This window comes from Colletotrichum godetiae (genome assembly GCF_030913485.1).
Source record: "Colletotrichum godetiae strain CBS 193.32 chromosome Unknown BDP55scaffold_40, whole genome shotgun sequence".
NCBI lineage: Eukaryota > Fungi > Ascomycota > Sordariomycetes > Glomerellales > Glomerellaceae > Colletotrichum > Colletotrichum godetiae.
The window spans coordinates 194,592-208,092 of record NW_026851288.1 but is presented as its reverse complement, the minus strand read 5'-3'; the positions used below and the strand labels follow the sequence as shown (position 1 = coordinate 208,092).

At 49.3% G+C, this 13,501-nt stretch overlaps 6 protein-coding genes across 6 annotated transcripts; 2 read left to right on the top strand and 4 right to left on the bottom strand.

The window, feature by feature from the left end:
- Positions 1–880: 880 nt before the first annotated feature.
- Positions 881–2,488, bottom strand: BDP55DRAFT_751637 (putative MAK1-like monooxygenase; the record flags this gene model as incomplete). The annotated part of the gene is made up of 4 exons (XM_060580648.1): positions 1,827–2,488; positions 1,674–1,794; positions 1,135–1,617; positions 881–1,070 (listed from the first exon to the last, which is right to left on the bottom strand). The coding sequence occupies exons 1-4, from the start codon at positions 2,371–2,373 to the stop codon at positions 881–883; spliced, it is 1,341 nt and encodes a 446-aa protein (XP_060426191.1). The 5' UTR covers positions 2,374–2,488.
- Positions 2,489–2,937: 449 nt separating this feature from the next.
- BDP55DRAFT_751636 (general substrate transporter) lies at positions 2,938–4,853 on the top strand (the record flags this gene model as incomplete). Its single annotated transcript, XM_060580647.1, has 6 exons — positions 2,938–3,111; positions 3,206–3,559; positions 3,630–4,011; positions 4,073–4,341; positions 4,399–4,668; positions 4,725–4,853. 6 exons carry the CDS (start codon positions 2,938–2,940, stop codon positions 4,851–4,853), a joined length of 1,578 nt encoding a protein of 525 aa, XP_060426190.1.
- Positions 4,854–5,029: 176 nt separating this feature from the next.
- Positions 5,030–6,131, bottom strand: BDP55DRAFT_673846 (uncharacterized protein). Its single transcript, XM_060575629.1, has one exon. The coding sequence runs from the start codon at positions 5,867–5,869 to the stop codon at positions 5,147–5,149; it is 723 nt and encodes a 240-aa protein (XP_060426189.1). The 5' UTR covers positions 5,870–6,131; the 3' UTR covers positions 5,030–5,146.
- Positions 6,132–7,735: 1,604 nt separating this feature from the next.
- Positions 7,736–8,501, top strand: BDP55DRAFT_558840 (S-adenosyl-L-methionine-dependent methyltransferase; the record flags this gene model as incomplete). The annotated part of the gene is made up of 2 exons (XM_060569843.1): positions 7,736–8,213; positions 8,296–8,501. The coding sequence occupies 2 exons, from the start codon at positions 7,736–7,738 to the stop codon at positions 8,499–8,501; spliced, it is 684 nt and encodes a 227-aa protein (XP_060426188.1).
- A 168-nt stretch (positions 8,502–8,669) lies between these two features.
- BDP55DRAFT_718303 (Six-hairpin glycosidase-like protein) lies at positions 8,670–11,271 on the bottom strand (the record flags this gene model as incomplete). The annotated part of the gene is made up of 6 exons (XM_060578405.1): positions 11,175–11,271; positions 10,914–11,105; positions 9,781–10,833; positions 9,190–9,718; positions 8,925–9,123; positions 8,670–8,893 (listed from the first exon to the last, which is right to left on the bottom strand). Exons 1-6 carry the CDS (start codon positions 11,228–11,230, stop codon positions 8,670–8,672), a joined length of 2,253 nt encoding a protein of 750 aa, XP_060426187.1. The 5' UTR covers positions 11,231–11,271.
- Positions 11,272–11,506: 235 nt separating this feature from the next.
- Positions 11,507–12,864, bottom strand: BDP55DRAFT_273340 (glycylpeptide N-tetradecanoyltransferase). Its single transcript, XM_060566433.1, has one exon. It carries the CDS (start codon positions 12,618–12,620, stop codon positions 11,580–11,582), a length of 1,041 nt encoding a protein of 346 aa, XP_060426186.1. The 5' UTR covers positions 12,621–12,864; the 3' UTR covers positions 11,507–11,579.
- Positions 12,865–13,501: the final 637 nt, after the last annotated feature.

Genomic DNA, 13,501 nt, shown 5'->3' with positions numbered 1-13,501 from the left:
AAGCACGATACCGGGGAAGATTTGCGGGCAACTCCCCTTGCCATCTTACAGAGCATTCAGTAATCGATTCTTTGCAGGCGACTACCCTTGCCTTGTCGGGATCTTAACCTTGTTTTCGCACAGATGCAGCCGAGTTGACGAAGGATCCGAGTCTCCGTTGCAAGAGTTGTGTTGGACGCAGGAGACTGGAGTCTGCAGGTGCGATGTTGGGACAGATGTTCATCCACTCTGAGTAAACCCACATCAAACCCTAGACAGCAAAGGAACCGAGATCTTACGTTTCTTGCTACTTTTCACCTCGCCAAACTCGTTCCGTTCAAGCTTTCCAGTCCTTGCAAATTGCAACTGCTATGGGTCGCGTCCTTGATCAGTATCGAAGGCAGATTGCATTGAAGAAATATGTACGGAGTATGTTCATCATCTTGGATGGAAATTACTCCGCACAAATAGCTATTAACCTTTTATGGCGTGCTGAGCGACTGGCCAACCTCTTTACCAGAGTTCCACTGTATCCACCCATTAGGTGACTTAAGTAGCATGTGTCCTGCTGACTGCGGGCTCTGGTACGACTGCCTTACTTCACACGTTTGCGTTGGCCCGAAACAACAATTAGCTCTTTCGTCGTTCAATCGTGAAAGTGGACTGTCGGCTGCCTAGACACGATATCACAAGAAGGGGCTTCCTCATGAAACGAGAAGTTGATCCAACAATCACAAGCCACAGCTGAGTGAATTTGGTTCATGAGCAGTGAGCAGGAGATAGGTATGCCTAGACACAATGACCGAAATGAGCACTCAATCAAGCATTCATGTTTTGACATGGCCTAGGTCGCGTTACTATCCTCACTCTATCTTTGGACTGTATCTGAACTGTGCTCTACTTAAAGGGATGGAGTGGCAACGCTCTCATACATCTCTTCCGCATGCTTTTCGGCGTCAAATTCGAGTATCCAGTCTTCTCTTGGCAAAGCAATCGTTGTGGGATCCTTCTTCACTTTCTCCCAGTCTGTCTTGTGCCACATCTCACGAGTGGAGACTCCAGTCTTCTGCACAGCCCTCACACGGTCGTACCTTTGTTATCGAGCGTTAGAATGCCGGGCACAACGTTTTTGAAGGACGAAGGGTGTTGCCTTACCGGATGCCCTGATAAGCATTGAGCGCTGTACGAACGTTTTCCTTTCCCGCACGTTTCAGGCAGACTGCTATGGTAACGCCGTCTTCCATAGCTTGAGTCGCTCCTTGAGTACTTGTTGGCAAGAACGGATGAACGGCGTCTCCTAGTAAGGCGATTCTTCCGCCTCCGCTGACCCAGTTAGGAAGTGTATCGCGGTACACGAGCTTCCAATCCACTAGTGACGGGGTCTTCTCGATGATTACTCGGCACATGGGGTCCCAGCCTTCAAGTGCGCGGCAAACATCCTCGATCTTACCAGGGAAGGACCATGATTCGTCGATGTCGTACTCGTCCTTATGGGTCAGTACCCAAGAGCAGTCTCGACCTCCCTTCAGAGTAGAGAATAGGAAATGGGCGTCTGGGCCTATCCAACCATTGAAGGTATCGCCATTCTCACAGAATTGTCTGGTCCGAGGGTCTGCCAGCAAGGCATCGGCGGCAAACCTACGGCGAGTTACGATTAGAGGCGGTTTCAAGCTCTGACAGTATCGAAGACATACCACGCCCTCCATATCGCATATCCGCTGCTTTGTGGCTTGTCCTTGTGGCCAAGAACAAGTTCTCTCGCTTTGGATCGGACTCCATCGGCAGCAATGACGACATCAGCCAAAACCTTTGAAACTGCATGCATCAGTAAGATGTCACGATGCTACCGTATTGGGTTTTGATTCTTGAAGAAACGGGGAGATCACCAACCTTGCTCCCGTTCTGAAGCTGAATTCCAGCACCATCTTCGTCCTCAAAGTAGTCAGTGACCGGCTGGCCAAGATGTATTGGAATCGCTAGTTCGTCCTTCGCATAATTGTATATGACCTCGTGCAGCTCTCCTCTATGGCCATTGAGAACAGGTGCTTCGAGGTCTGCAGGTGGTCGTTTTTGTGTGAGGACAACTTCGCCAGTGTCCCACTTGTGAATCCGGAAGCCGTAGTCTTGTAAATCGATACAAAGTGGTTTCAACCTGGAGACAACGGCGCCGTTGTGCCATCGCTGAAAGATCCGACCAGCATTTGCACCAAACGATATTATGTCGCCTAATTGCTTCAGCTCAGGGAATGATTCATAAAGCACAACGTCATGGCCTTGTCGATGGCACTCAATTGCAGTTGTAAGCCCCCCAAAGCCAGCGCCCACGACAACGATTTTAATTCCTGTCTTCGTTTCCAGCGTGGCCATGATGGTGGCTGCCAGTCCAGTCTGCATAGGCGGTACTATGGTGTTCGTTCGAGAGAACTTCTCAAGACAACAATATAGCTAACTCGGGAGAGAGCAGAGATAGACAGAAGAAGGAAAACACAGACATAAACATCTGCCGAAGGATACAGTTTATTCTGACACATCTGCCGTGGGGTTGTCATACTGAAGTATTAGATACCCCACGTTTTCGAGGTATTAATTACCCCACATCCGCCTGGTGCAACGGCAACGGTTATGATCTCCCGGCCGATCATTGTGACATTACGCAGACCGCAGACTTTTTGAGAACGAGCCCAATCATCTTGATACAACGAGACTTTACCTCTTTCTACCATCTATTGCTCCCCATTCACTGCACTAAGAATCTGACAGCTCCGAATTTAAACTAGTGCTTGCCTTCCCCACATGCGTACAACCTCATGTCATCTTCTCATAATCACTCGAGCCAAGTTCCCTTTCAGAACTGCCGATCTCATAGGTTATAGACCAGTCTCTTTTTTACAAAGCCTATAGAAGCCACGAGTAGCCCCTCTTCCAGACTTTGTAATAAATGATGCAACATTCAATTCAATGGTGGTCCTCCAGAGCTTGGCCAGGCGAAACATAACAAACATGGCTGCTGATGGTATTCGTGCTCACTCTTGGTGCTTTGTGGCATGCGGCATGATCGCATTGTCTCCATTTCAGTATGGACTAGACTTTGGAATTATTGGCGGTCTGCAGGCAATGCCTGGCTTTCTCGAGGTCTGCCGCTTCGCTCCCAATTCCTGTCGTTCGGTGCCTTCCTTAGATTTTTTGTTTTGAACAAGTGTCATGGACACTAACCTGTTGCTTAAAGGTTTACGGATACGAAGATCGAGGCACAGCAATTGGTTGGAATATCTCCACCACCCGACAACAGCTCATATCTTCGTTAATGACGCTTGGAGCATTCCTCAGCTCTGTGCTTGCCGGTTTGATCGCAACCATATTAGGACGGAAGATGTGCCTTTGGCTCTCTTCTATACTCTGCATTATAGCCAACATCCTCATGATGACCACATCGCACATTGGTCTACTCTACTTTGGTCGCTTGCTCATCGGTCTAGGCAACGGAGGTTTCATGACCTTCTCTCAGCTTTACCTACAGGAGAGTAGTCCAGCAAAATATCGCGGACTATTCCTTACTATTTTCCAGTTCTGTGTAACGATTGTGGGTGTTCTACTCCCGGACTTGACATTGTTTTGAAGGCCTGCGTTTAATCTGGCTAACTTCAATTTAGGGCACCCTGCTTGGCACGATTATAGACTGGGCAACTGCCCAGCGTCCTGACAGATCAGCCTACTTGATACCTCTGGCGACAATTTACGTGATACCGGTCCTCTTAGCCATCGGTCTTTTCTTCATACCCGAGTCGCCACGCTGGCTGATTCTAGAGGGTCGTGTTGCTGCGGGTCGTAAAGCTCTTGAGTGGCTGAGACCCAACGGCGCAAACATTGAAGATGAAGTCACAGAGATTCAAAATTCAATCCAAGAACATCTCGAGTTGACAAAGACCGTTGCATTTTTGGACATGTTCAAGGATCGAGTGGACCGAAGACGCTCGATGGTCTCTATCGGTGCTGTATGTCTACAGGCTGCATCGGGATCCATGTTCATCATTGGTGAGTGCCGAATCGATTCAAGATTGCACGCCAACTGCATGAACTCACTCAAGTCAAACAGCGTATAAAGCATACTTCTTCTCCGTCGCCCAAGTCGAACACCCCTTCGCTATGACAAATGTCCTGTCTACGGCTGGTCTCCTGGCCATTATTGCAAATGCTATCATCGTAGTTCGCTATGGTCGCCGCCGGATCATGCTCATCAACGGTCTCGTCGTTTGTGGCTGTTTGCAACTCATCATGGCTGTAACTTACGACAAGCAACCACACACAATTAATGCGGGAAAGGTGCTCGTCGCGATGTCTTGCATTTTCATGGTCGCTTTCAACGTAGGTTTAGAGAGTGGACATTTGACTCTTCGATTAGGAAGACTGACAATCCAACAGGGAATGGTAGCACCCTACTCCTGGATGGTCGCCGGAGAAGCCCCATCACAACGACTTCGCAGCTACACATTTGGGGTTGCCTCGGCATGTGGATATCTCCTGGCCTGGCTCGTCACTTTTACTACGCCGTACTTCATCAATCCGAGCGCCCTGAATTGGGGCCCGAGATACGGCTACATTTGGTTCCCATCTTGCATCATTGCAGCCTTGTGGGCCTTTTTCTTCCTCCCCGAGTTTAAGGGACGGACTCTCGAAGAAATTAATACCATGGTAAGGCTTTGTTCGGGGCGTTTGGCACATTTTAATCGTCTCACTGACACCTTTAGTTCATCAAACAACTACCAGCAAGAAAGTTCCGGCGCTACGAAGTTCCAGGAATTATTCATTCCAAGACTGTTGACACCCTGAAAGATGATGTCAATGTCGCCCAAATTGAAATGGCTAATCGTGCTTGAAGTCTCCCCAGCCACCAATGCTTTCAATTGAACCCATCAAACCCCAGGTGTAGAACCGTTTGTGTTCAGATAAACCCGGGACTCGAACTTCTTTATCTTTACTAAGAAAAGAAATTCCCGAATGTTGTGGAAGACATAAATCTTCTACGCATGAGACTACAAAGGAGGCAACTATCATGATGTAAAACTTTTCGGAATTGAGAATTTGAGACAGACTACATAAGATAGACCAGACATAGTGTCCAGCCATGAATCAACCTAGCCAGTTCGAGCCAGTTGGAATCTACCTCGGTTCAAGACCAAATGCTGAAGACGGCCTTGATGGCACTCTCAATAAGTGATTTCCACCACCGCCTTCGTCCCGTAATGGGCTTCTGAGCCTCCGTAATCTCCCCACTACCAGAGGCATAATTCATCTCTAAGTCATGTATCATCTGACTTTCTTTTTGGAGTTCCTCCATATGCATTCTCCTCCTGACGTTGTAGGCCCGCATGTACCCAGAGAGGCTCAGTCGGATGCAATCAACGTCCGCGCCAGACAGCCCTTCTTCTTCCACACACTCATCAAGCATCCGGCGGTGTATGAGCACAAGGCCCCTGGCTTCACTCAGAATAACGCACGCCGGACAACCCGGGAACAAGTATTGTTGGTCAAGCTCGGATATTGTTGGACAAAACAAATGATCCGGCCAGCGGGAGGAACAGGTCCCATTGACATGCTCATACTTGGCCACGTAGAGGTTCCTGGCGCAATATTTCTCACCAGTAACCATGCAGGGCTCGCCTATGTGACAAGCTCGATGTTTAGGATCGCAAGCATCCCATAGTCCGCTTCTCTGATAGCATGCGAACAACTTAGCCTTCGGACAGAATTGCTCCTCAGCCAGGACGCAGAGTTTTCCCACAAAGCATTCCTTGTGAAGACTGGCGCTGTGTAGCTCGACCTTCCAGTCGACGACGTGGTGTTCGCCGCAGAACGCATTGATGGCGGGCTGGGATTGCGTCGTTCCTGACATTTTGCTACCTCTTCATGTTAGCCAACTTAGCCAAAACGTGGCGCATACGAGGGCTGAGGCTCGTGGGACAAATATGGGAAAGCCTTGGAGCTTGATAAGATTAAAGTAAGAGGACCGCAAGCTACCTTAGACGGACGATAAAAACGGCTCGTCCCAAGTGATCAGCCTAGAAAATAGGCAATCAAGCTACTTAGGTATGCAGCAAGGCGATGAAAGGTTGAAAAAACTGAGAAACGAGCGGGCGAGGCTACCCCATCTTACGTTGGAACTCGACCCCTCAATCGTAGTGCATCAGCGTGGATCTTATATCCCATAGAGATGCCAAGAAGTTTCCTCTTTTCTCCTTCTGGCGCTGAGTTTTGCCTTGTCAAGTATTTGCGTTGTCCCAGCTGCCCGTCCATACAATGTCTCCGCCACTTTGGTATCGGGCCGTTTGCTGCTGAAAAATGACGATGTCTTGAACCTTGCTCATTTCGCCCTGTAGACCTCCTAGGCACATTGCTCGCTCTTGGCGATGACTTGAGATTCCTTCGAGGTGAGACAAGACTGCAATGTGCCAGTTCAACTTCCAATGCTCGTGAGATTGATCATTGGTAGCATCTTGCGTAGCGGCTACACTACTTCACAGCATAAGGCTGCCATATATCAAGTCCAGTTGACATTTTGAGGTGTTTCAACCGTCATGTTGTGGCTCAGAGCTAGGTCTCAAGGGGGATGGAACAGGGGAGTGTGGGAAATAGGCCAAGTCATCCCTTGTGCAAGACGTCCAGTAGAAGTAACTTTAATGTCTGCGTGGCTGTAGCTGATTTTGGAGTAGCACGATAGGTGTCTTGTGACGTTATTGGGCCAGGCCATTTGAATCAATTGGCTTGAAGCCACGCTGGATTACATGCATTGAAGTGCATTTGGCAATCCCTGCAATTCCATTCCTCGTCTTAGGCCACCGCTTCTGGGCAATTTACATACTCTTCACAATGGAATCCCACTCTATGCATTACGATGCCGTTTCAATTCTATCAGCCAATTCCGGGTGAATCATCTCTCTGGCTCTCTCACCTTTTCCCACACCAGACCAGCCTTGGCCCATGGCTTCCGAAAATTGGCTGATTTCAGCCGTTTTAACTCATAGCGCTTTCGTGCCTGAAGAAAGAGAACAGATCACATTTCAGAAGTCAACAAGCTCTGCTGGTCTCCTCTCCAGTTGTCCAATTCTCCTGTCCATTTGTGGTTGCCCTGGATGATCTCCACGAACCCATACCTTCATCCCCCGAGGCGGCAGATGTCTTGACCACTGTCTTGCCTAATACCCGACTCCCGAGGGTCGGAATCGGGCTGTTCAAGCTCGGAAAAATAACGTGCCACGTGCGTGCTTTGCATTTGACTAAGCTTCACACAGACCAAAACTGCGATCGGCAGCGATGTTTCGACTAGCGCCTTCAACCACACCATGAATATATCAAATGAGCAACTAGATGGCTGGCAAATTTCAAATATTGACTGTCGCACATTGAGGAAATTTTGATCCATTTTTTGGGTTTTAAGATTCGTATTCTATGAGGTATGTAGACTAAGGTGATAAAATCAATCGGCATGTGTTTATGTCGTTGACCATGGTACTTACACGTCCGCGGCCGAGGTCCATTCCCGGTCCGATAGCGGAGACACAGCGAATTCGTTTGCACCCGATTCCACAAGCGGTAGGTTCTAGCAAGGGCTTCCGCTCTAGCGACCCCGCCATCATTTGATCGCCTAACGTCTTTGTTAGTAAGAGAACCAAGCCTTCGCATGAGTTTTCAGCTGCAACATCGCTCTCGTCATCCCCAAACTCAAGTATCCAAAGATCATTATCACCTCATACTCTTCGTCATGGCTCATCTTCAAGATCTAGACAGGCACTTGTCCTCACTGCAAGCAACTTCTGCTACACTAGCTGTTCTGAAAGACCTTCACACTCAAGCTCTCACTGAGCCTCCTTACGTCAGCACTGACAGTCAACCTGCTTCAGTTGCCTTGGAAAGATTTGTGGCCCTGGAGCCAGATAAATGCGCTCTGGTCTACCTTCTCCTACGTGCCACTGGGGCGAGACACGTCGTCGAAGCCGGAACCTCCTTTGGCATCAGCACAATCTGGCTTGCCCTCGCTGTGGGACAAAATGCAATGGCACAAGGTGTCGGGGGCAAAGTGATCGCTACGGAGAACGAGTCATCCAAAGCCAAGAAAGCCCGGGAGAACTGGAGAAGGGCGGGATCTGAGGTCGAATCCTGGATTGAATTAAGAGAAGGTGACCTGCGAGAGACACTAAAGACTGACTTGCCAGAGGAAATTGACTTTTTGCTACTTGACAGTACGTTCTCTACTCTTCCTAAAAGCTACAAGCTTGACTATGACACGCGTGGTATGATTCGTTGCGCTAACGTCCTGAGAAGTTTGGTCACAGCTTGCGATGCCTACACTCGCTCTTGTGAAGCCGCATCTGAAATCTGGCGCCTTGATCGTCATTGACAACATAATTTCTGGTCAAGCAGGCTACAAAGATCTGATTGAGCATCTCGACGATCCTAAGAATGGTTTCAAGACAACTACGGCTCCGTATAACGGAGGCTTGCGTGTAGCTGTATATCTGGGTAATTGAATGAGTTCAGTCCTGTGAAACAGGACAATCGAGGTGGTCAACGATATCAGTCACATGGATGCATATCGATACGTCAAAATGTTGATCAAGAAAGAGAGCTTATAGGACCTTCTAGAGATAAGAGGAACGCCCCTTTCAGATGTCTTCATTCTAAGTTTTGTGCCATGCTCATAGAGCCTGAATCATTCCCTCATGCTTGACAACCCAAGTTCCGTCTTTGGGGAATCCAGGTGCGTGCCCTTCGGAGCCTGCCCAACCAGCTGCCATATACCCGATCGCCAAGAGAAACCCCCCATTTCCAGGGAAATAAGGCGGTGGAGATGGACCTATCGCAACTTCATTAGTTGATTGTACTGGGGCTTGACGCCACTTGTAGCCCTGGGGTACACAAACTACACTCATTCCGCAAGCTGCAAGACTCACTTGGACCAGATCTGTGAGCAAAGCCTTGATCACCAAACATCCAGTATCCGAAGTTGGTTAGGTGATAGATAGCTCGTTCTGGATTTCCGATACGGGCCGAGTTGATGGCTAGGACGTTTCGCCCCCAGCCTCGAATTTGAGCGTCACCCCACACATCCCATACCTTGTCTGCAGTTCTTACGCCGACTTCTGGACTCACCTGGCACATCCATCGTCAGCTGATGAATCAAACAAAGAGTCTACTCTCAATTTCCACATATCTTACCAGTGGGGTATCGGGTACCATGCCTTGTAACATAATGACGCTTCTGGGATCTTTGTTGAGCTGAGGGTTATCCCACCAAGATGCATTAACCCCGCCCCCGACCCAAGGAGCGTATAGGCCATCATACTGAGGAGGAGATGCCATATTCTTTGTTACCATGGACCAATTTTCGGGACAATCTTGTCCAAGTCTCTTCTTCCAGTCGCAAGCCGCGTTGAGAGCCCATTGCCAGTAAGCAAGCTCGTAAGCCAAATTGGAAATCTCCGTAGGGGATGAGTTCTCCGTGACACCCTGAATAGGTGGTCCTAAATCGTACTTGCCGCTTGAATTGTTGAACCAAGCAAACGATGCCATGTACTTGGCAGTTGACGTGATGATACTGTCCCATCGTTGAAGAGTCTCGTCGCTTTGGTTGGCCTTATAGGCTAGTTGAGCGAGATAGATGGGATGTGGTTGCTGCCATTGAAGGTAGGCTCGAGTCTCTCCAGGAGCGATGCCCTTGGTGACAAGCTCCGTCATCTTAGGCCATCTAATTGATCACTCTGTTCAGCAAACGCGAATTTCATCATTGGATAGACCTAGACCTCATACCTGGCGCCCTCCCATCCCATGCGGCGGGCTCTTGCCTCAGCGCTAGGTAGCAGAGTCTCATAGACAGCAGGGAATACCCGATCAAAGTACTTCTGTCTTCCCCAAGTCGCCCAATGAGCGCAATGCCAAACGACCATCTCCATGTGAAACTTACCCCACCACCCGTTATATACCAAACCACTCTCCTGTGGTGGCTGGCCAGTTGCTGCGCTATTGACTCTCATTGCGTATTGTGAGAGTATAATGCGCCGCTGGAGCTCCGTCGCATTTGGATTCGACGACTGGGTGAGATCTACAAACCCACCTTCTTCCCAGTACTTCTGCCAATCGAGACTGTTCCGTCTGCGAATGACCGAGGGCAGTGGTGGCTTTTGAAGTTGGAGGCTGTACTGGGCAGTGAATGATAATCTATTTGCTCTGGTGAGGTTCGTTCCGGACGTAGTTGGATACAACTTATAGCGATGTGCAGTGGTCGCGTTGGAATCCTGTTTCCCAATTCTTGTCAAAGTCAATGGTGATTCCTTGGGCCAGCGCAAGTTCTGATAGTATGACGTTTCTTGCATCGTGTGCTGGATATGAGCTGCGCCATCCGAGATGTTGTTAGGCTTAATGATGGAGGTAGTGTGATTGTCCGGGAACTGGTAGCTTCCCATGAAAACCTCGAAGTCTGATGTCTTCTCAACCTTGTGGATTGGAGGAAACGGAAAGTCAAATTCAACTCCAAGGGTTCCTTCAGAGATCAACCTTGACACTATGTCAAAAGTTACAGAGTCGGTGTCGAAATCTCCCTGAGTAGTGACTTTCACATCTTTGCCATCAACCTTGAACGTCGAAGTAGTAACACCGTTCCAAAGGTCGAGGACTTGTTGGGGATCCGTGATCAATGACAGCGTCTCATTCTTGTAACTCAAGCTGATGCGGCCAAGATTGATTCGGTTGGGATTGGCGCTCAGCCACTTGGAAATCTCCGGCAGCTTCGGATCCTCAAGGTCGTAGATCACTTCTCTTCCATGCGTATTTACAGCGATGCCAGCGTAGTCGTCCAGCTTCTCCCTAGCAGAATGCAGCACGATATGAGCATTCAAGATAAGCGAGTATGAAAACGGTGATTCAATGGAACGCCAAAGTCTTACCCATTTTGTGGTAAAGCATCCTTATGCCATCCCCAGCTGGAAAGTGTGTTGAAAGGTATCAACGATTGCGTGCCTGTGATATCAAAGTTGAAGGCAAAGTCCCCATTTCCAACTTGCAGAGGTGTCGTGGTGTTGTCAATGACCTCAGGCACCTCTGTTCTCACCACATTGAAAGACCTTACGATAGCTTTTCTGCAGATTCATCAGTGATTATCAACAGAACAAGTCTTCGTCTAAATCAACAACTTTCTTTCCTCATACCTGTCAATAGCTGCAGCTGCCAGGGCTGGCGACAGCAATAGGAGTCGAATAAACATCTTACAATGACATCCTGCCAATTCACGGCCAGAAATCAGTCTGAAATTGGCGGGCAAGGCACCACTTTGAATAATCGAAAGGAATCGACGGATAAGTGCGCAGACATATATCCGTCTTAGGTAGTTCCACGAGGTAGAGACGGGTGACTCGGTTCAAGTCTACCCCGAACGCGGGGTTGCGGCCCCTGCCGCCCTTCCGAGCCTAAAAAGGGCCCACGATGGATCGGCCCGCAGACGAATTGGATAAGTTCTGTCGTATATGCCTTGCGACTCATGCTCCAATGGGACGGATAAACTTGGACGACCATGTGGGATTGCACTGAGATACGATAGACTTGGGCTTGCAAAACTAGAGACTGGCCGAGACTGTGATTGTCTTGTCAATGAAGAGTCTCACAGTCTCATTGAATTCCTCCTCTCTCTCCCACAATGGTACATGGCCACAGTCTTTCCACGCAATATATTCCGGCCCATCTCCCAGGGCAGCCTTAATCAACTCGAAGTGCGGAAATGTAATGGTCTCATCAAAAGTTCCGTGCATCACCAATATTCGGCTTCTGCCTACTTCGTCCCCCATTCTGGCGAGATCTGCATCGCTCTTGTGATGCCATCCAGCGGCAATAGCCTGCAACATGACGCCTTTCCTCCGAGAAAAGTCAGTGTCTTCGGTACGTTCTGCGAGCTCCTCTGCCACGAAGCGATCGAGATTGGTGGGAAACGTTTTCTCTGGGTCCAAGGATCCAGTGTCCGGCGCATTGAGATAACTTCTGGTGAACAGCCTACTGGCCTTGTTCTTGAGCTCTATATCAACTGCTGTAGGGAGAAACATCGCTACTCGCTGTTTCATATGCTCGAACGTATGGACGGTTCGAATTAGGCGAGGAGCCGTAGAGATGAGGATCAGCGATTGCAATCGTTGAGGTATCAGAAGGGCAAGCTCTTGCGCAATCATGCCGCCTAAGCTGATGCCGGCAATATTGAGGTCTCGAGGATAGTACTGAGAATCGGTGTCGAGCCAGCCAATATGCCTCAGCAATTCGACCAGATCCTTTGCCATGTCCAACGTGTTATATCTGCAATTCGGCTTGGCCGACTTGCTGACCCCACGATTATCGAAGACGAGAGAGCTGTACTCCTCGCCACGCTGGTGCCCGAAGTGTCGATTCTGGCGCTTCCACAGGTTCCGGCTACCACCGAGGCCCATGATCCAGACAATCTTCTTCGGTCCGCGACCGTGAACTTCGTACCACATAGGGAATGGGCCCCCTGGACGAGACTCGGCGACCGTAGCGAAGCCCGATAGCCTTGGCTCAAGATCCCATTGCGTCGTATTGAATGCAGGATGGCGAATAATCTCTTCTGCTGAGAGGCTCGTCGCGTTGGTAGACATGCTGTCACAAACCGATGAAGTCTGACTTGCGGGCAGTTAAGAATGTGTAGATTGGTGGCTTAGTATGTCGAATAGTGAAATCTAATGGACTCCTAGATCACAGGAACAAGTAAGTTCGGCTCACCAAGTCTATTCGAAAGCTTTAGGCTATTCATATTTAACGCGAAGAAAATATCAGCATCGGCATGGTCGGTTATGCTCAGTCGTTGAAGGTTCACGGTCGCTCGGATCTGCGTTTCACAAGAGCCGAGGCCGATGCCAGAATGAGCAACACACCAGCGCAGATTCTTCAGTCCTTCGGACGGCTAATAGAGCAATTGGGAGCTAGGAGAAATTATGCTCTAGGCTCAAATCGGCACGCTAAGAGCTGTCGTGTCTCAATCACGGTGTTTGCCCAATTGCTAAAGTCCAGAAACAACCGGAGACCTTAGGGCGGCTCGATGAGAAGGTAAGCCATGTAAAGTGCCTTATCAATGGAGGCTGCATGCTGAAATGGCGTAACGATAGGCGGTCAAGTCACTGTTCAGTTACATACTGGGATCGGACGGTCCTTTATGCCATCCACCCACCTGTCTTTCTGACAGCCTCGGCCCTTGCCGAATATTGCCGTTAAATCAGCTATCCTAAAACTGAGAGCCTGATATCTTGGTGGAGGCTATCAGAGCATGGTAGACCTTCGTCTTCCATCAGGATGTGTGTTGAGGGTCATCTCACCGCGCGAGCCGCGCCATCATCGTTACGTTTGGCCTGGCTGGCCTGAGCATTGACGCCTATTTGGGAGCACTCCTGTCCCAACCAACGTGTGGCATTCTCTCATGTCTTGGCCTGCGTCGCAGACCACAGCTTGCTGGAACTGCCCCGACAATGCAGTGACTCGAGGA